At 51.0% G+C, this 22,235-nt stretch overlaps 1 protein-coding gene across 1 annotated transcript in view; it reads right to left on the reverse strand.

Annotated features, from left to right (window-relative positions):
- Nucleotides 1-22,235, reverse strand: part of zswim8 (zinc finger, SWIM-type containing 8) — a 176,451-nt gene that overhangs the window by 17,641 nt on the left and 136,575 nt on the right. Inside the window, exons 30-33 of the mRNA XM_079512880.1 lie at nucleotides 20,328-20,573; nucleotides 4,298-4,478; nucleotides 2,810-2,971; nucleotides 931-1,050 (exon numbers count right to left, since the gene is read on the reverse strand). Coding sequence (XP_079369006.1) covers nucleotides 931-1,050; nucleotides 2,810-2,971; nucleotides 4,298-4,478; nucleotides 20,328-20,573 — 709 coding nt within the window. The remainder of the gene's footprint in view (nucleotides 1-930; nucleotides 1,051-2,809; nucleotides 2,972-4,297; nucleotides 4,479-20,327; nucleotides 20,574-22,235) is intronic.

Below are 22,235 nucleotides of genomic sequence, written 5' to 3' on the forward strand. Positions count from 1 at the left end.
ATCCCAGATGATGCATGGATGTTGTGTACTGTGAAGGATCATTCAGGCTAATGTGTGGATCCCAGATGATGCATGGATGTTGTGTACTGTAAAGGATCATTCAGGCTAATGTGTGGATCCCAGATGATGCATGGATGTTGTGTACTGTGAAGGATCATTCAGGCTAATGTGTGGATCCCAGATGATGCATGGATGTTGTGTACTGTGAAGGATCATTCAGGCTAATGTGTGGATCCCAGATGATGCATGGATGTTGTGTACTGTGAAGGATCATTCAGGCTAACAGCATCGATCAGTTCAATCATTCATCCGCACATCAATGAGTTTCTCCTCCCCCCCCTAATCTGCCTGCATTTTTAATTCTACCTAGCCTCAAGGACAGTCCTAGCAACCATTAAATACACTCACCTAGCCTCAAGGCCAGTCCTAGCAACCATTAAATACACTCACCTAGCCTCAAGGCCAGTCCTAGCAACCATTAAATACACTCACCTAGCCTCAAGGCCAGTCCTAGCAACCATTAAATACACTCACCTAGCCTCAAGGCCAGTCCTAGCAACCATTAAATACACTCACCTAGCCTCAAGGCCAGTCCTAGCAACCATTAAATACACTCACCTAGCCTCAAGGCCAGTCCTAGCAACCATTAAATACACTCACCTAGCCTCAAGGCCAGTCCTAGCAACCATTAAATACACTCACCTAGCCTGGCGGCCAGTCCTAGCAACCATTACACTCACCTAACCTCGCGGCCAGTCCTAGCAACCATTACACTCACCTAGCCTCGCGGCCAGTCCTAGCAACCATTACACTCACCTAGCCTCGCGGCCAGTCCTAGCAACCATTACACTCACCTAGCCTGGCGGCCAGTCCTAGCAACCATTACACTCACCTAGCCTGGCGGCCAGTCCTAGCAACCATTACACTCACCTAGCCTGGCGGCCAGTCCTAGCAACCACTTGACGTCCTCGGTGTAGGGCGGGCTGCGGGAGAAGTTGTTGGGATGGTCGTTGTGAGCCCTCCTGCCCAGCATCTCCAACGCCAGCATGCCTACATCACAGAGGAGGAGGTTTGTTATGAATCATCTGTAACCAGCATGCCTACATCACAGAGGGGGAGGTTTGTTATGTATCATCTCTAATGACAGCATGCCTACATCACAGAGGAGGAGGTTTGTTATGTATCATCTCTAATGACAGCATGCCTACATCACAGAGGGGGAGGTTTGTTATGTATCATCTGTAATGACAGCATGCCTACATCACAGAGGAGGAGGTTTGTTATGAATCATCTCTAACCAGCATGCCTACATCACAGAGGGGGAGGTTTGTTATGTATCATCTCTAATGACAGCATGCCTACATCACAGAGGAGGAGGTTTGTTATGTATCATCTGTAATGACAGCATGCCTACATCACAGAGGGGGAGGTTTGTTATGTATCATCTCTAATGACAGCATGCCTACATCACAGAGGAGGAGGTTTGTTATGTATCATCTCTAATGACAGCATGCCTACATCACAGAGGGGGAGGTTTGTTATGTATCATCTCTAATGACAGCATGCCTACATCACAGAGGGGGAGGTTTGTTATGTATCATCTCTAATGACAGCATGCCTACATCACAGAGGGGGAGGTTTGTTATGTATCATCTGTAAGGCCAGCATGCCTACATCACAGAGGGGGAGGTTTGTTATGTATCATCTCTAATGACAGCATGCCTACATCACAGAGGGGGAGGTTTGTTATGTATCATCTCTAATGACAGCATGCCTACATCACAGAGGGGGAGGTTTGTTATGTATCATCTGTAATGACAGCATGCCTACATCACAGAGGGGGAGGTTTGTTATGTATCATCTGTAAGGCCAGCATGCCTACATCACAGAGGGGGAGGTTTGTTATGTATCATCTGTAAGGCCAGCATGCCTACATCACAGAGGGGGAGGTTTGTTATGTATCATCTCTAATGACAGCATGCCTACATCACAGAGGGGGAGGTTTGTTATGTATCATCTGTAATGACAGCATGCCTACATCACAGAGGGGGAGGTTTGTTATGTATCATCTCTAACCAGCATGCCTACATCACAGAGGGGGAGGTTTGTTATGTATCATCTCTAATGACAGCATGCCTACATCACAGAGGGGGAGGTTTGTTATGTATCATCTCTAATGACAGCATGCCTACATCACAGAGGAGGAGGTTTGTTATGTATCATCTGTAAGGCCAGGGGATCGAACCCCCGACCTCCGTTTTTTGGGCGGCGGAAAATGAGGCCATCCTTGCTCTAGAAAGCGCCAATGTTTCCAATCGAGATCAACGGATAATCAGAAAACACCTCCGAAAATCGCGCGTTTTGTCAAAACCATGGAGAGTTAGGGTACCCTAACCCTAAACCATGGAGAGTTAGGGTACCCTAACCCTAAACCATGGAGAGTTAGGGTACCCTAACCCTAAACCATGGAGAGTTAGGGTACCCTAACCCTAAACCATGGAGAGTTAGGGTACCCTAACCCTAAACCATGGAGAGTTAGGGTACCCTAACCCTAAACCATGGAGAGTTCCGTAGATTTAGAGTTATATTCCGGCTGTAGAGAAGAAGTGAACGGCACTGTGCATGCACAAAACCGGTCTAGGATCGCTGAAGAAGGAAAGGCCAAGCAAAAAAACAAAAAACGAGAAATCAGCGATCCGGTTTGATATCAATAATAAAGCTTATCAGACGTCAATAGCGGTTTCCGGTTGAATTCTAATTGGCGAACATTCCGTCACCAGCAGTTATTTAGTTAAAGGCCGCTGCTCACCAACTCTGTAGGCAGAGTGCAGGTAGTGCAGACCCTGTTGGCTGATTGGCTGGCTGTGCTGCTCGTCCTCAACTGGGAAGGAGGTGCTGACCAATGGGGCGGGCTGCTGGGAGGAGAGGGCGGGCAGCGCCTGGATGCTGGAGCTGGAGTGAACGCCCCCTACTGGACAGAACAGAGGAGGAGGAGGAGTCACAAAACTATACGCACATCTAGCACGCAGCCCTGGTGCACACCAGGGTTATTGTGGTAAACTAAAAATCACACCCGTGTGAAGTGAGGGGCGCTAATATATTAAAGTCTAACGCTTGTTGATTAGGTGATGTAATGGTGATGTAAAACAAACGGTGCCAACACAAACATTAAACGTCATTAACAGTAAAGAGACAATATGACGTAATGAGGGACAATATGACGTAATGAGGGACAATATGACGTAAATGACACATTATGACGTACATTTTCCCTTTATGGTCAATGCGTTTACTAAACAAACATTGAACTAAAGACAAACATTAAACCTGTGTAAAGGAGGGGCTAGATGTCTTACGGCTCTAGCAGGTGATTTTCAACCATTTTCATTTCAAGGACCCCCAGTCAGTTTGACATGCATCAGTCTACGGACCCCCCCATTTAACACATTTTGACCTGAGATCAGATTCTAAAGATGTCTTCTACATCCTGACAGTTTTCTGAAAAAGCTATGTTTCCATGTCAGTCGTTCTTCGATTTTTCAAAAATAGCAGACCTACAAGCTCGTAGCGCGCCACTCGGTGGCGCGCTATGAGCTTGTAGATCTGCTATTTTTCAATAGCTAAAGCATAACATGATGCTAACACCAAAAGGGGTTCCCGCCCAGAATGGGTTAATGGCATTTCTATCTCCGAGACCCCCAATTTATATTGTGAAAATCAATGTTAATTTAACTCTGAGAGTGTACAAACGGACCCGTTAGGGTCCGTTTTGGTTCCATTTGTACACTCAGAGTTAGACCCATAAGGGTCCATTTGGTTCCTAACTATTTCATTTAGCTGGGGACCCCCTGGAACTCCCTCAAGGACCCCTGGAGGTAGCCTGAATCCTCACTATGAGTCTGGCTGCACCAGGCTACCCTGGGGGTCCCCGGACCCCACCTTGGGAACCACTGCCTGACCCCTGGGGGTCCCCGGACCCCTGCCTTACCGTACTGACCTGCTACTGTGGTGGCGAGGGGCAGGCCCGTCTCGGTGTGGTAGGGGTCTCTGTACTGACCTGCTACTGTGGTGGTGAGGGGCAGGCCCGTCTCGGTGTGGTAGGGGTCTCTGTACTGAACTGCTACTGTGGTGGCGAGGGGCAGGCCCGTCTCGGTGTGGTAGGGGTCTCTGTACTGAACTGCTACTGTGGTGGTGAGGGGCAGGCCCGTCTCGGTGTGGTAGGGGTCTCTGTACTGAACTGCTACTGTGGTGGCGAGGGGCAGGCCCGTCTCGGTGTGGTAGGGGTCTCTGTACTGACCTGCTACTGTGGTGGCGAGGGGCAGGCCCGTCTCGGGGTGGTAGGGGTGGACGGCGATCTGGGTCATGGCGGGGACGGGCACGCCGCCAGGGAAGGTGACAGCCGTGGCGGCCATGGGCGGATGAGGGCCGGTGGCCACGGAGAACGGGAACTGGGCGCCGATGAACGCCGGGTGCATTCCCTGCACGAGACCACCGCGCACACACACACACACACACACACACACATAGAGAGACACACACACACACACACACACGAGAGAGAGAGAGAGAGAGAGAGAGAGAGAGAGAGAGAGAGAGAGAGAGAGATACGATTAAGCTTACATTCACAAAATCATGGCAGCCATACATCATGTTTACAATAAGCATGATGTCACTCAGTACTCTCTGTGTGGGGAATAAATACTGTAACAGTGTCTCTTTTATACTTTTTTATAGCAGAGACAGAACCACAATTTGGCAGCTTTTTGCCCTCCTTTTCAGGGCATCCCAAGTTGTTGAAACCCTGGAACAACCAGACTGTGGAACTGGGTCTGTGCTATAGGGTGAACTGGGTCTGTGCTATAGGGTGAACTGGGTCTGTGCTAGGGTGAACTGGGTCTGTGCTATAGGGTGAACTGGGTCTGTGCTATAGGGTGAACTGGGTCTGTGCTAGGGTGAACTGGGTCTGTGCTAGGGTGAACTGGGTCTGTGCTAGGGTGAACTGGGTCTGTGCTATAGGGTGAACTGGGTCTGTGCTAGGGTGAACTGGGTCTGTGCTATAGGGTGAACTGGGTCTGTGCTATAGGGTGAACTGGGTCTGTGCTAGGGTGAACTGGGTCTGTGCTAGGGTGAACTGGGTCTGTGCTATAGGGTGAACTGGGTCTGTGCTAGGGTGAACTGGGTCTGTGCTATAGGGTGAACTGGGTCTGTGCTAGGGTGAACTGGGTCTGTGCTATAGGGTGAACTGGGTCTGTGCTATAGGGTGAACTGGGTCTGTGCTATAGGGTGAACTGGGTCTGTGCTATAGGGTGAACTGGGTCTGTGCTATAGGGTGGACTGGGTCTGTGCTATAGGGTGAACTGGGTCTGTGCTATAGGGTGAACTGGGTCTGTGCTATAGGGTGAACTGGGTCTGTGCTAGGGTGAACTGGGTCTGTGCTATAGGGTGAACTGGGTCTGTGCTAGGGTGAACTGGGTCTGTGCTATAGGGTGAACTGGGTCTGTGCTAGGGTGAACTGGGTCTGTGCTATAGGGTGAACTGGGTCTGTGCTATAGGGTGAACTGGGTCTGTGCTATAGGGTGAACTGGGTCTGTGCTATAGGGTGAACTGGGTCTGTGCTATAGGGTGGACTGGGTCTGTGCTATAGGGTGAACTGGGTCTGTGCTATAGGGTGAACTGGGTCTGTGCTATAGGGTGAACTGGGTCTGTGCTAGGGTGAACTGGGTCTGTGCTATAGGGTGAACTGGGTCTGTGCTATAGGGTGAACTGGGTCTGTGCTATAGGGTGAACTGGGTCTGTGCTATAGGGTGAACTGGGTCTGTGCTAGGGTGAACTGGGTCTGTGCTATAGGGTGAACTGGGTCTGTGCTATAGGGTGAACTGGGTCTGTGCTATAGGGTGAACTGGGTCTGTGCTATAGGGTGAACTGGGTCAGTGCTATAGGGTGAACTGGGTCTGTGCTATAGGGTGAACTGGGTCTGTGCTATAGGGTGAACTGGGTCTGTGCTATAGGGTGAACTGGGTCTGTGCTATAGGGTGAACTGGGTCTGTGCTATAGGGTGAACTGGGTCTGTGCTATAGGGTGAACTGGGTCTGTGCTATAGGGTGAACTGGGTCTGTGCTATAGGGTGAACTGGGTCTGTGCTATAGGGTGAACTGGGTCTGTGCTATAGGGTGAACTGGGTCTGTGCTATAGGGTGAACTGGGTCTGTGCTATAGGGTGAACTGGGTCTGTGCTAGGGTGAACTGGGTCTGTGCTAGGGTGGACTGGGTCTGTGCTAGGGTGGACTGGGTCTGTGCTAGGGTGGACTGGGTCTGTGCTAGGGTGAACTGGGTCTGTGCTATAGGGTGAACTGGGTCTGTGCTATAGGGTGAACTGGGTCTGTGCTAGGGTGGACTGGGTCTGTGCTAGGGTGGACTGGGTCTGTGCTAGGGTGGACTGGGTCTGTGCTAGGGTGAACTGGGTCTGTGCTATAGGGTGAACTGGGTCTGTGCTATAGGGTGAACTGGGTCTGTGCTATAGGGTGAACTGGGTCTGTGCTATAGGGTGAACTGGGTCTGTGCTAGGGTGAACTGGGTCTGTGCTATAGGGTGGACTGGGTCTGTGCTATAGGGTGAACTGGGTCTGTGCTATAGGGTGAACTGGGTCTGTGCTATAGGGTGAACTGGGTCTGTGCTAGGGTGGACTGGGTCTGTGCTAGGGTGGACTGGGTCTGTGCTAGGGTGAACTGGGTCTGTGCTATAGGGTGAACTGGGTCTGTGCTATAGGGTGAACTGGGTCTGTGCTATAGGGTGAACTGGGTCTGTGCTATAGGGTGAACTGGGTCTGTGCTAGGGTGAACTGGGTCTGTGCTATAGGGTGGACTGGGTCTGTGCTATAGGGTGAACTGGGTCTGTGCTATAGGGTGAACTGGGTCTGTGCTATAGGGTGAACTGGGTCTGTGCTAGGGTGAACTGGGTCTGTGCTATAGGGTGAACTGGGTCTGTGCTATAGGGTGAACTGGGTCTGTGCTAGGGTGAACTGGGTCTGTGCTATAGGGTGAACTGGGTCAGTGCTATAGGGTGAACTGGGTCTGTGCTATAGGGTGAACTGGGTCTGTGCTATAGGGTGACCTGGGTCTGTGCTAGGGTGACCTGGGTCTGTGCTAGGGTGAACTGGGTCTGTGCTATAGGGTGAACTGGGTCTGTGCTATAGGGTGAACTGGGTCAGTGCTATAGGGTGAACTGGGTCTGTGCTAGGGTGGACTGGGTCTGTGCTAGGGTGGACTGGGTCTGTGCTAGGGTGGACTGGGTCTGTGCTAGGGTGAACTGGGTCTGTGCTATAGGGTGAACTGGGTCTGTGCTATAGGGTGAACTGGGTCTGTGCTAGGGTGGACTGGGTCTGTGCTAGGGTGGACTGGGTCTGTGCTAGGGTGGACTGGGTCTGTGCTAGGGTGAACTGGGTCTGTGCTATAGGGTGAACTGGGTCTGTGCTATAGGGTGAACTGGGTCTGTGCTATAGGGTGAACTGGGTCTGTGCTATAGGGTGAACTGGGTCTGTGCTAGGGTGAACTGGGTCTGTGCTATAGGGTGGACTGGGTCTGTGCTATAGGGTGAACTGGGTCTGTGCTATAGGGTGAACTGGGTCTGTGCTATAGGGTGAACTGGGTCTGTGCTAGGGTGGACTGGGTCTGTGCTAGGGTGGACTGGGTCTGTGCTAGGGTGAACTGGGTCTGTGCTATAGGGTGAACTGGGTCTGTGCTATAGGGTGAACTGGGTCTGTGCTATAGGGTGAACTGGGTCTGTGCTATAGGGTGAACTGGGTCTGTGCTAGGGTGAACTGGGTCTGTGCTATAGGGTGGACTGGGTCTGTGCTATAGGGTGAACTGGGTCTGTGCTATAGGGTGAACTGGGTCTGTGCTATAGGGTGAACTGGGTCTGTGCTAGGGTGAACTGGGTCTGTGCTATAGGGTGAACTGGGTCTGTGCTATAGGGTGAACTGGGTCTGTGCTAGGGTGAACTGGGTCTGTGCTATAGGGTGAACTGGGTCAGTGCTATAGGGTGAACTGGGTCTGTGCTATAGGGTGAACTGGGTCTGTGCTATAGGGTGACCTGGGTCTGTGCTAGGGTGACCTGGGTCTGTGCTAGGGTGAACTGGGTCTGTGCTATAGGGTGAACTGGGTCTGTGCTATAGGGTGAACTGGGTCAGTGCTATAGGGTGAACTGGGTCTGTGCTATAGGGTGAACTGGGTCTGTGCTATAGGGTGAACTGGGTCTGTGCTATAGGGTGAACTGGGTCTGTGCTATAGGGTGAACTGGGTCTGTGCTATAGGGTGAACTGGGTCTGTGCTAGGGTGGACTGGGTCTGTGCTAGGGTGAACTGGGTCTGTGCTATAGGGTGAACTGGGTCTGTGCTATAGGGTGAACTGGGTCTGTGCTAGGGTGAACTGGGTCTGTGCTATAGGGTGAACTGGGTCTGTGCTATAGGGTGAACTGGGTCTGTGCTAGGGTGAACTGGGTCTGTGCTATAGGGTGAACTGGGTCTGTGCTATAGGGTGAACTGGGTCAGTGCTATAGGGTGAACTGGGTCTGTGCTATAGGGTGAACTGGGTCTGTGCTATAGGGTGAACTGGGTCTGTGCTATAGGGTGAACTGGGTCTGTGCTATAGGGTGAACTGGGTCTGTGCTATAGGGTGAACTGGGTCTGTGCTATAGGGTGAACTGGGTCTGTGCTATAGGGTGAACTGGGTCTGTGCTATAGGGTGAACTGGGTCTGTGCTATAGGGTGAACTGGGTCTGTGCTATAGGGTGAACTGGGTCTGTGCTATAGGGTGAACTGGGTCTGTGCTATAGGGTGAACTGGGTCTGTGCTAGGGTGAACTGGGTCTGTGCTAGGGTGGACTGGGTCTGTGCTAGGGTGGACTGGGTCTGTGCTAGGGTGGACTGGGTCTGTGCTAGGGTGAACTGGGTCTGTGCTATAGGGTGAACTGGGTCTGTGCTATAGGGTGAACTGGGTCTGTGCTAGGGTGGACTGGGTCTGTGCTAGGGTGGACTGGGTCTGTGCTAGGGTGGACTGGGTCTGTGCTAGGGTGAACTGGGTCTGTGCTATAGGGTGAACTGGGTCTGTGCTATAGGGTGAACTGGGTCTGTGCTATAGGGTGAACTGGGTCTGTGCTATAGGGTGAACTGGGTCTGTGCTAGGGTGAACTGGGTCTGTGCTATAGGGTGGACTGGGTCTGTGCTATAGGGTGAACTGGGTCTGTGCTATAGGGTGAACTGGGTCTGTGCTATAGGGTGAACTGGGTCTGTGCTAGGGTGGACTGGGTCTGTGCTAGGGTGGACTGGGTCTGTGCTAGGGTGAACTGGGTCTGTGCTATAGGGTGAACTGGGTCTGTGCTATAGGGTGAACTGGGTCTGTGCTATAGGGTGAACTGGGTCTGTGCTATAGGGTGAACTGGGTCTGTGCTAGGGTGAACTGGGTCTGTGCTATAGGGTGGACTGGGTCTGTGCTATAGGGTGAACTGGGTCTGTGCTATAGGGTGAACTGGGTCTGTGCTATAGGGTGAACTGGGTCTGTGCTAGGGTGAACTGGGTCTGTGCTATAGGGTGAACTGGGTCTGTGCTATAGGGTGAACTGGGTCTGTGCTAGGGTGAACTGGGTCTGTGCTATAGGGTGAACTGGGTCAGTGCTATAGGGTGAACTGGGTCTGTGCTATAGGGTGAACTGGGTCTGTGCTATAGGGTGACCTGGGTCTGTGCTAGGGTGACCTGGGTCTGTGCTAGGGTGAACTGGGTCTGTGCTATAGGGTGAACTGGGTCTGTGCTATAGGGTGAACTGGGTCAGTGCTATAGGGTGAACTGGGTCTGTGCTAGGGTGGACTGGGTCTGTGCTAGGGTGGACTGGGTCTGTGCTAGGGTGGACTGGGTCTGTGCTAGGGTGAACTGGGTCTGTGCTATAGGGTGAACTGGGTCTGTGCTATAGGGTGAACTGGGTCTGTGCTAGGGTGGACTGGGTCTGTGCTAGGGTGGACTGGGTCTGTGCTAGGGTGGACTGGGTCTGTGCTAGGGTGAACTGGGTCTGTGCTATAGGGTGAACTGGGTCTGTGCTATAGGGTGAACTGGGTCTGTGCTAAAGGGTGAACTGGGTCTGTGCTATAGGGTGAACTGGGTCTGTGCTAGGGTGAACTGGGTCTGTGCTATAGGGTGGACTGGGTCTGTGCTATAGGGTGAACTGGGTCTGTGCTATAGGGTGAACTGGGTCTGTGCTATAGGGTGAACTGGGTCTGTGCTAGGGTGGACTGGGTCTGTGCTAGGGTGGACTGGGTCTGTGCTAGGGTGAACTGGGTCTGTGCTATAGGGTGAACTGGGTCTGTGCTATAGGGTGAACTGGGTCTGTGCTATAGGGTGAACTGGGTCTGTGCTATAGGGTGAACTGGGTCTGTGCTAGGGTGAACTGGGTCTGTGCTATAGGGTGGACTGGGTCTGTGCTATAGGGTGAACTGGGTCTGTGCTATAGGGTGAACTGGGTCTGTGCTATAGGGTGAACTGGGTCTGTGCTAGGGTGAACTGGGTCTGTGCTATAGGGTGAACTGGGTCTGTGCTATAGGGTGAACTGGGTCTGTGCTAGGGTGAACTGGGTCTGTGCTATAGGGTGAACTGGGTCAGTGCTATAGGGTGAACTGGGTCTGTGCTATAGGGTGAACTGGGTCTGTGCTATAGGGTGACCTGGGTCTGTGCTAGGGTGACCTGGGTCTGTGCTAGGGTGAACTGGGTCTGTGCTATAGGGTGAACTGGGTCTGTGCTATAGGGTGAACTGGGTCAGTGCTATAGGGTGAACTGGGTCTGTGCTATAGGGTGAACTGGGTCTGTGCTATAGGGTGAACTGGGTCTGTGCTATAGGGTGAACTGGGTCTGTGCTATAGGGTGAACTGGGTCTGTGCTATAGGGTGAACTGGGTCTGTGCTAGGGTGGACTGGGTCTGTGCTAGGGTGAACTGGGTCTGTGCTATAGGGTGAACTGGGTCTGTGCTATAGGGTGAACTGGGTCTGTGCTAGGGTGGACTGGGTCTGTGCTAGGGTGAACTGGGTCTGTGCTATAGGGTGAACTGGGTCTGTGCTATAGGGTGAACTGGGTCTGTGCTATAGGGTGAACTGGGTCTGTGCTAGGGTGAACTGGGTCTGTGCTATAGGGTGAACTGGGTCTGTGCTAGGGTGAACTGGGTCTGTGCTATAGGGTGAACTGGGTCTGTGCTAGGGTGAACTGGGTCTGTGCTATAGGGTGAACTGGGTCTGTGCTAGGGTGAACTGGGTCTGTGCTATAGGGTGAACTGGGTCTGTGCTATAGGGTGAACTGGGTCTGTGCTATAGGGTGAACTGGGTCTGTGCTATAGGGTGAACTGGGTATGTGCTAGGGTGAACTGGGTCTGTGCTATAGGGTGAACTGGGTCTGTGCTAGGGTGAACTGGGTCTGTGCTATAGGGTGAACTGGGTCTGTGCTATAGGGTGAACTGGGTCTGTGCTATAGGGTGAACTGGGTCTGTGCTATAGGGTGAACTGGGTCTGTGCTAGGGTGAACTGGGTCTGTGCTAGGGTGAACTGGGTCTGTGCTATAGGGTGAACTGGGTCTGTGCTAGGGTGAACTGGGTCAGTGCTATAGGGTGAACTGGGTCTGTGCTATAGGGTGAACTGGGTCTGTGCTAGGGTGAACTGGGTCTGTGCTATAGGGTGAACTGGGTCTGTGCTAGGGTGAACTGGGTCTGTGCTATAGGGTGAACTGGGTCTGTGCTATAGGGTGGACTGGGTCTGTGCTATAGGGTGAACTGGGTCTGTGCTAGGGTGGACTGGGTCTGTGCTATAGGGTGAACTGGGTCTGTGCTATAGGGTGAACTGGGTCTGTGCTAGGGTGAACTGGGTCAGTGCTATAGGGTGAACTGGGTCTGTGCTAGGGTGAACTGGGTCTGTGCTATAGGGTGAACTGGGTCTGTGCTAGGGTGAACTGGGTCTGTGCTATAGGGTGAACTGGGTCTGTGCTAGGGTGAACTGGGTCTGTGCTATAGGGTGAACTGGGTCAGTGCTATAGGGTGAACTGGGTCTGTGCTAGGGTGAACTGGGTCTGTGCTATAGGGTGAACTGGGTCTGTGCTAGGGTGAACTGGGTCTGTGCTAGGGTGAACTGGGTCTGTGCTATAGGGTGAACTGGGTCTGTGCTAGGGTGGACTGGGTCTGTGCTATAGGGTGAACTGGGTCTGTGCTATAGGGTGAACTGGGTCTGTGCTAGGGTGAACTGGGTCTGTGCTAGGGTGAACTGGGTCTGTGCTAGGGTGAACTGGGTCTGTGCTAGGGTGAACTGGGTCTGTGCTAGGGTGAACTGGGTCTGTGCTAGGGTGAACTGGGTCTGTGCTAGGGTGAACTGGGTCTGTGCTATAGGGTGAACTGGGTCTGTGCTAGGGTGGACTGGGTCTGTGCTATAGGGTGAACTGGGTCTGTGCTATAGGGTGAACTGGGTCTGTGCTATAGGGTGAACTGGGTCTGTGCTAGGGTGAACTGGGTCTGTGCTATAGGGTGAACTGGGTCTGTGCTATAGGGTGAACTGGGTCTGTGCTATAGGGTGAACTGGGTCTGTGCTATAGGGTGAACTGGGTCTGTGCTATAGGGTGAACTGGGTCTGTGCTATAGGGTGAACTGGGTCTGTGCTAGGGTGAACTGGGTCTGTGCTATAGGGTGAACTGGGTCTGTGCTAGGGTGAACTGGGTCTGTGCTAGGGTGGACTGGGTCTGTGCTATAGGGTGAACTGGGTCTGTGCTATAGGGTGGACTGGGTCTGTGCTATAGGGTGAACTGGGTCTGTGCTATAGGGTGAACTGGGTCTGTGCTAGGGTGAACTGGGCCTGTGCTATAGGGTGAACTGGGTCTGTGCTATAGGGTGAACTGGGTCTGTGCTAGGGTGAACTGGGTCTGTGCTATAGGGTGAACTGGGTCAGTGCTATAGGGTGAACTGGGTCTGTGCTATAGGGTGAACTGGGTCTGTGCTATAGGGTGAACTGGGTCTGTGCTAGGGTGAACTGGGTCTGTGCTAGGGTGGACTGGGTCTGTGCTATAGGGTGAACTGGGTCTGTGCTATAGGGTGGACTGGGTCTGTGCTATAGGGTGAACTGGGTCTGTGCTATAGGGTGAACTGGGTCTGTGCTAGGGTGAACTGGGCCTGTGCTATAGGGTGAACTGGGTCTGTGCTATAGGGTGAACTGGGTCTGTGCTATAGGGTGAACTGGGCCTGTGCTATAGGGTGAACTGGGTCTGTGCTATAGGGTGAACTGGGTCTGTGCTATAGGGTGGACTGGGTCTGTGCTATAGGGTGGACTGGGTCTGTGCTAGGGTGAACTGGGTCTGTGCTATAGGGTGAACTGGGTCTGTGCTATAGGGTGGACTGGGTCTGTGCTAGGGTGAACTGGGTCTGTGCTATAGGGTGAACTGGGTCTGTGCTAGGGTGAACTGGGCCTGTGCTATAGGGTGAACTGGGTCTGTGCTATAGGGTGAACTGGGTCTGTGCTATAGGGTGAACTGGGTCTGTGCTAGGGTGAACTGGGCCTGTGCTATAGGGTGAACTGGGTCTGTGCTATAGGGTGAACTGGGTCTGTGCTAGGGTGAACTGGGCCTGTGCTATAGGGTGAACTGGGTCTGTGCTATAGGGTGAACTGGGTCTGTGCTATAGGGTGAACTGGGTCAGTGCTATAGGGTGAACTGGGTCTGTGCTATAGGGTGAACTGGGTCTGTGCTATAGGGTGAACTGGGTCTGTGCTATAGGGTGAACTGGGTCAGTGCTATAGGGTGAACTGGGTCTGTGCTATAGGGTGAACTGGGTCTGTGCTATAGGGTGAACTGGGTCTGTGCTAGGGTGGACTGGGTCTGTGCTAGGGTGAACTGGGTCTGTGCTATAGGGTGAACTGGGTCTGTGCTAGGGTGAACTGGGTCTGTGCTATAGGGTGAACTGGGTCTGTGCTATAGGGTGAACTGGGTCTGTGCTAGGGTGAACTGGGTCTGTGCTATAGGGTGAACTGGGTCTGTGCTATAGGGTGGACTGGGTCTGTGCTAGGGTGGACTGGGTCTGTGCTATAGGGTGAACTGGGTCTGTGCTAGGGTGAACTGGGTCTGTGCTATAGGGTGAACTGGGTCTGTGCTATAGGGTGAACTGGGTCTGTGCTAGGGTGAACTGGGTCTGTGCTAGGGTGAACTGGGTCTGTGCTAGGGTGGACTGGGTCTGTGCTATAGGGTGAACTGGGTCTGTGCTATAGGGTGAACTGGGTATGTGCTATAGGGTGAACTGGGTCTGTGCTATAGGGTGAACTGGGTCTGTGCTAGGGTGAACTGGGTCTGTGCTATAGGGTGAACTGGGTCTGTGCTATAGGGTGAACTGGGTCTGTGCTATAGGGTGAACTGGGTCTGTGCTATAGGGTGAACTGGGTATGTGCTAGGGTGAACTGGGTCTGTGCTATAGGGTGAACTGGGTCTGTGCTAGGGTGAACTGGGTCTGTGCTATAGGGTGAACTGGGTCTGTGCTAGGGTGAACTGGGTCTGTGCTAGGGTGAACTGGGTCTGTGCTAGGGTGCCAAATATAAAAACCGCACCTATGCAGATCCATCTGGTTTCCAGGCTAATTCTAGAGCTGCTATTTGTTTTGCCTAACGTTTGCCCCGGGATGAGGATGTTAGCAGATTTAGAATGAATGAATGATGAAGGCTTTTGTCTCTCTCTCTCTCTGTGTGTGTGTGTGTGTGTGTGTGTGTGTGTGTGTGTGTGTGTGTGTGTGTGTGTGTGTGTGTGTGTGTGTGTGTGTGTGTGTGTGTGTGTGTGTGCACGTCGTGCACACGTGCGGGGGATTTAAACAATTTACTTCAGATCAGCACACATGAGGTTTTCCCCACGAGGCCCTTAGGAGGGTTTTTCACGATTCAGTGCGTGTTCGTCACGCCCTCATCCCAGTCTGAGCACTGAAACGTTGGTGATTAATACAAAGCCAGGCACTCTGCTCGGCGTCTCCACTCCGTAGGGACTCCGTCACCATCAATCAGTGACTTCTTTTCACCGCGTTCCCCTCTTTGTCTTTCAGACAGATACTTGGCACAGAGCCAGTTCCCTGTCAATCACATCGCATTATTAACAACCACCGTCCTGTCCTGTCCTGTCCTGTCCTGTCCTGTCCTGTCCTGTCCTGTTCTGTCCTGTCCTGTCCTGTCCTGTCCTGTCCTGTCCTGTTCTGTTCTGTTCTGTTCTGTTCTGTTCTGTTCTGTCCTGTTCTGTCCTGTCCTGTCCTGTTCTGTCCTGTCCTGTCCTGTCCTGTCCTGTTCTGTTCTGTTCGCTGCGTTCGTTTCTCCACATTCTCGCCAAACCTCCCCCGGCGGCTCAAATGACACTTCCTGATAACTTGTATTTTTTATATACTTGATCTAATAAGTGTTTGAAAGAGGTTTGTGGAAGGCTGTGGAAGTTTTTTTTTGTCTTTGATATATCCTCTGCCGCAGTCAGAGGCACCGGAAATATTTGTTTTTTGAAGCGTGTGTGTGTGTGTGTGTGTGTGTGTGTGACTGTGTGTGAGATATCTACACATGATAAGGTCCTGTGCACATATCAATGAAGCAGAGCTGTACGCAATGTTGCAATTCCATTCCATTGCTAATTATTAACCCATTTAGACCTGAGAACGATTCTACAAATGCCTTCTAGATCCTGACCTCCTCTGAGAAACCCGTTTGTATGTCAGGCGGTGCTCAACCTTTTTCATGTCAAGGACCCCCAGAATTATCTGTATTTGGCTGCGCACCCCAATCTGAAAATATGTAGTTCCAGGGACCCCCCCCCCCCAGAAGCAAAGATTTGAGTTAAAACCGTTCGCTCTGAAAGAATATATATTCAAAGACTTTTAACACAGATCTTGTATGGGAGCAGCTGGCACAAAATGGTTTTAGGTGGGGGTCCACTCTATGGACAAATGCTTATTCATTTCATTTCAGAGTCCCTGACATGAAAACGTGTCAGAAGAACCACTTGTTCTCACGAGCCACAGCTACCATTATTTACAGTTAACAGCACACGTGACTGTACAGAAACATAAAGCCCAAAGTCACTCATAATGAACAGACTTGACTAAAGTGATCTGCTCCGGCAGGGCAGGGCAGGGCAGGGCAGGGCAGGGCAGGGCAGGGCAGGGCAGGGCAGGGCAGTGATCTGCTCCGGCAGGGCAGCTTGTCCAAGGGTATATTAATACCCCCAATGTATGAATGAATGAATGAATGAATGCACCTGTAAAGCGCTTTGAGCACTTGGACAAGTGCTATGAAAATGCAATTTATTATTAATAGTATAAGGCAGGGGTTCTCAACCTTTTTGGCCGGGGACCCCCGAAAATGATTTGGCAACGTCTCGGGACCCCCGCCCCGCCCCCTCCCGACCCCCAATATAAATTGACTGCTACAATAACCTTAAACCATTTTGGGGCGGGAACCCCTTTTGGTGTTTTAAGCATTGTTATAATTTAGCTATTGAAAAATAGCAGATCTACAAGCTCATAGCGCGCCACCGAGTGGCGCGCTACGAGCTTGTAGGTCTGCTATTTTTGAAAAATCGTGAAAATAAATTTAAAAATAAATCTTTTTTTTTTTTTTAATAATTTGGGGACCCCCTAAAATAATTTTGCGACCCCCTGAGGGGTCGCGACCCACGGGTTGAGAACCCCTGGTATAAGGGACGGCAGTGGCTCAGCGGTAGAGTGGCCTGTAGAGCAGCCGAGTTCAAACCCTGTGGGCTCCCCCAGAGTTAGTGTCCAAGTGTCCTTGAGCAAGACTCTGAACCCCTGATTGCTCCCGATGTGCAGGTTGGTGCCTCGCATGGTTTCCTCTGTCATTGGTGTATGAATGTGAGCGTGAATGAATGGGTGAATGCACAATCTATGTAAAGATTGCCTTGGATAAAAGCGCTATAAAAATTAACCATTTACCATTTATTTACTTGGCTAGACCGGCTGGAATATCTTTGTTCCCAGTTTCTGTAAATCCTCTAGCAGCTGAAAACACTTCCATTCTCCTCTGCAGCGTCATCACTGCTCACATCCAACAGGGTTTAAAACACCTCCATTCTCCTCTGCAGCGTCATCACTGCTCACATCCAACAGGGTTTATTAAAACACCTCCATTCTCCTCTGCAGCGTCATCACTGCTCACATCCAACAGGGTTTAAAACACCTCCATTCTCCTCTGCAGCGTCATCACTGCTCACATCCAACAGGGTTTAAAACACCTCCATTCTCCTCTGCAGCGTCATCACTGCTCACATCCAACAGGGTTTAAAACACCTCCATTCTCCTCTGCAGCGTCATCACTGCTCACATCCAACAGGGTTTAAAACACCTCCATTCTCCTCTGCAGCGTCATCACTGCTCACATCCAACAGGGTTTATTAAAACACCTCCATTCTCCTCTGCAGCGTCATCACTGCTCACATCCAACAGGGTTTATTAAAACACCTCCATTCTCCTCTGCAGCGTCATCACTGCTCACATCCAACAGGGTTTATTAAAACACCTCCATTCTCCTCTGCAGCGTCATCACTGCTCACATCCAACAGGGTTTAAAACACCTCCATTCTCCTCTGCAGCGTCATCACTGCTCACATCCAACAGGGTTTATTAAAACACCTCCATTCTCCTCTGCAGCGTCATCACTGCTCACATCCAACAGGGTTTATTAAAACACCTCCATTCTCCTCTGCAGCGTCATCACTGCTCACATCCAACAGGGTTTATTAAAACACCTCCATTCTCCTCTGCAGCGTCATCACTGCTCACATCCAACAGGGTTTAAAACACCTCCATTCTCCTCTGCAGCGTCATCACTGCTCACATCCAACAGGGTTTAAAACACCTCCATTCTCCTCTGCAGCGTCATCACTGCTCACATCCAACAGGGTTTATTAAAACACCTCCATTCTCCTCTGCAGCGTCATCACTGCTCACATCCAACAGGGTTTAAAACACCTCCATTCTCCTCTGCAGCGTCATCACTGCTCACATCCAACAGGGTTTAAAACACCTCCATTCTCCTCTGCAGCGTCATCACTGCTCACATCCAACAGGGTTTATTAAAACACCTCCATTCTCCTCTGCAGCGTCATCACTGCTCACATCCAACAGGGTTTATTAAAACACCTCCATTCTCCTCTGCAGCGTCATCACTGCTCACATCCAACAGGGTTTAAAACACCTCCATTCTCCTCTGCAGCGTCATCACTGCTCACATCCAACAGGGTTTAAAACACCTCCATTCTCCTCTGCAGCGTCATCACTGCTCACATCCAACAGGGTTTATTAAAACACCTCCATTCTCCTCTGCAGCGTCATCACTGCTCACATCCAACAGGGTTTATTAAAACACCTCCATTCTCCTCTGCAGCGTCATCACTGCTCACATCCAACAGGGTTTAAAACACCTCCATTCTCCTCTGCAGCGTCATCACTGCTCACATCCAACAGGGTTTAAAACACCTCCATTCTCCTCTGCAGCGTCATCACTGCTCACATCCAACAGGGTTTAAAACACCTCCATTCTCCTCTGCAGCGTCATCACTGCTCACATCCAACAGGGTTTATTAAAACACCTCCATTCTCCTCTGCAGCGTCATCACTGCTCACATCCAACAGGGTTTATTAAAACACCTCCATTCTCCTCTGCAGCGTCATCACTGCTCACATCCAACAGGGTTTATTAAAACACCTCCATTCTCCTCTGCAGCGTCATCACTGCTCACATCCAACAGGGTTTATTAAAACACCTCCATTCTCCTCTGCAGCGTCATCACTGCTCACATCCAACAGGGTTTAAAACACCTCCATTCTCCTCTGCAGCGTCATCACTGCTCACATCCAACAGGGTTTATTAAAACACCTCCATTCTCCTCTGCAGCGTCATCACTGCTCACATCCAACAGGGTTTAAAACACCTCCATTCTCCTCTGCAGCGTCATCACTGCTCACATCCAACAGGGTTTATTAAAACACCTCCATTCTCCTCTGCAGCGTCATCACTGCTCACATCCAACAGGGTTTATTAAAACACCTCCATTCTCCTCTGCAGCGTCATCACTGCTCACATCCAACAGGGTTTAAAACACCTCCATTCTCCTCTGCAGCGTCATCACTGCTCACATCCAACAGGGTTTAAAACACCTCCATTCTCCTCTGCAGCGTCATCACTGCTCACATCCAACAGGGTTTAAAACACCTCCATTCTCCTCTGCAGCGTCATCACTGCTCACATCCAACAGGGTTTAAAACACCTCCATTCTCCTCTGCAGCGTCATCACTGCTCACATCCAACAGGGTTTAAAACACCTCCATTCTCCTCTGCAGCGTCATCACTGCTCACATCCAACAGGGTTTAAAACACCTCCATTCTCCTCTGCAGCATCATCACTGCTCACATCCAACAGGGTTTAAAACACCTCCATTCTCCTCTGCAGCGTCATCACTGCTCACATCCAACAGGGTTTAAAACACCTCCATTCTCCTCTGCAGCGTCATCACTGCTCACATCCAACAGGGTTTAAAACACCTCCATTCTCCTCTGCAGCGTCATCACTGCTCACATCCAACAGGGTTTATTAAAACACCTCCATTCTCCTCTGCAGCGTCATCACTGCTCACATCCAACAGGGTTTATTAAAACACCTCCATTCTCCTCTGCAGCGTCATCACTGCTCACATCCAACAGGGTTTATTAAAACACCTCCATTCTCCTCTGCAGCGTCATCACTGCTCACATCCAACAGGGTTTATTAAAACACCTCCATTCTCCTCTGCAGCGTCATCACTGCTCACATCCAACAGGGTTTATAAACAGGGTTTAAAACACCTCCATTCTCCTCTGCAGCTCGTCATCACTGCTCACATCCAACAGGGTTTATTCCAGCTTTTCACAAAGCACTTTAAATCCATCATTTGTGACAAGATTTGACTGCCATCGCGCAAATTCCAGCTTTTCACATTACTCTATAAGCCATATCTCCAAAACTGGTGGGTCAAACTGAACAACCAATATGTCAATTTGAAGCTATGATTCCCTGCTTTCATATGACATGGACCACCTGGACCACCTGGAACCCCCTCAAGGACCACCTGGAACACCCTCAAGGACCACCTGGAACCCCCTCAGGGACCACCTGGAAGTTTGGAACCCCTTCAGGGAACACCTGGAACCCCCTCAAGGACCACCTGGAACCCCCTCAAGGACCACTGGTTTATATATATTTGACACTCATATCACACACATCACACACGCTGGGAGTTGAATGAAGGCTTGGTGGAATACTCACAACACACACCTGTGGGTAGGCGGCGCCGGACACAGGGTAGGCGGCGCCGGACACAGGGTAGGCGGCGCCGGACACAGGGTAGGCGGCGCCGGACACAGGGAACACGGCGGGCCTGGGGACGTGCTGCAGGGGGTGGCCCAGATACTGGGGGCTGCACACCGTGGGGAGGTGGGCCTGGATGGTGGTGTAGGGATGGAGAGCCTGGCCGTGGGGGTGGGCCATGGCCTGGCCCGGCATGGGGTGAGACTGTGGAGGGGACGAGATATACCAACCCAAACATACACCCGTTATATATGATGGTACGTTCACACACTTTATCTGTAACCACAACTAGAAAGATAACCTAGTTTTTTTAAGATATTCTTTTGGCTTTTTGCCTTTATTGATAGTTAATAGTGAAGATAGACATGAACGGGAGGGAGAGAGAGAGAAGGGGAGAGACACGCAGCACAGGTCGTCATGAACGGGACTCGAACAGGCGACGCACTGTCAGGCCCAGAGCCTATATGTGGCCTGATGCTCCTGGACCGCTAGGCCAGCGGGTGCCCCGAAAGATATCCTTTTTAATTAAAAAGTCAAGTGGATGGTAGAGTTCATATCACAACTATAACCAACACAATCCGGTGAACACAATATAGTTATTGGTATGTTGTGAACAGCCCATTACAAAGCACCGCAGCATTACAAATATATTTTAAAAAGTTACACAAGGAGCATAAAAAAGCAAGTCTGGCCGTTGTTTAACATCGTTTAACCCATTCTGGGTGGGAACCCCTTTTGGTGTTAGCATTATGTTATGCTTTAGCTATTGAAAAATAGCAGATCTACAAGCTCATAGCGCGCCACTCGGTAGGTCTGCTATTTTTGAAAAATCGAAGAACTTTTTTTTTAAGTTAAGTTTGTTTTTAAGTTAAGTTTTTTGTGTGTGTGCGTTTTTCCTTTTTAAGTTTTTTTTTTAAGTTAAGCTTTTTTTAAGTTAAGTTTTTTTTTAAGTTAAGTTTTGTGTGTGTGCGTTTTTCCTTTTTAAGTTTTTTTTTTAAGTTGCGTTTTTTTGTAAGTTAAGTTTTTTGTGTGTGTGCGTGCGTGCGTGCGTGCGTGCGTGCGTGCGCGTGCGTGCATGTGTGTGTGTTTTTGTGTGTGATACAGCTGCGCCCTCTGGTGGTGGGCGGGTGGTGTTACAGCGTGACACACACACACAGACACACACACAGACACACAGACGTGATCTGCTGGGTCTCATAGTAAATGCTCACTGCGTTCGCAATAAACACCAAAAGGGGTTCCTGCCAATGTTCCCCCTAAGGTGCGCCCGTGCGTGCGCGCGCACACACATGGCCAAATGCCCCCGCGCACAACTGAAATCTGTCGCGCACAGACACAGACGTCAGACGCTGGTGTAAAAAAAAAAAAAAAAGTTTTTATTTAAAAAATAAATTGCCCCGAGTATCACTACAGTAATAATAGGCTACCTATCCCGAGTCGACATTTGCCCACACTTTATTTTTTATTTACTTTACACTTTATTTAGATTACACAGGCGAGGCGACCGCGACAGATAGGTCTCCTCCCCTCCTTTTATTACTCTATGGTCTCCTCTCCTCTCCTCTCCTCTCCTCCTGCCTGGGACCGAGGCTACTCCTCCTGTGTGTGACTGCGCGCGAGTGGGGACCTTACGCCAGGGCTCCACCGGGCGCGTTGCGTCTCCGTCGCGTGCGTCAAAAAACGCACCGGTTCAATTTGAATGCACGCGTCGCGTCTCCGTCAACGCAACGCGGGCAGTGGAGCCACCCTTCATTGATTAAAAAGGGAACATTCCCTGACGGTGACGGAGACGCGACGCTGACGCGCCCGGTGGAGCCCTGGTGTTAGAGGTGGAGACGTAACAGCAGCAGCAGTCAGTGTTAATGA

Source organism: Electrona antarctica, assembly GCF_951216825.1.
Source record: "Electrona antarctica genome assembly, chromosome: 10".
Lineage (NCBI taxonomy): Eukaryota > Metazoa > Chordata > Actinopteri > Myctophiformes > Myctophidae > Electrona > Electrona antarctica.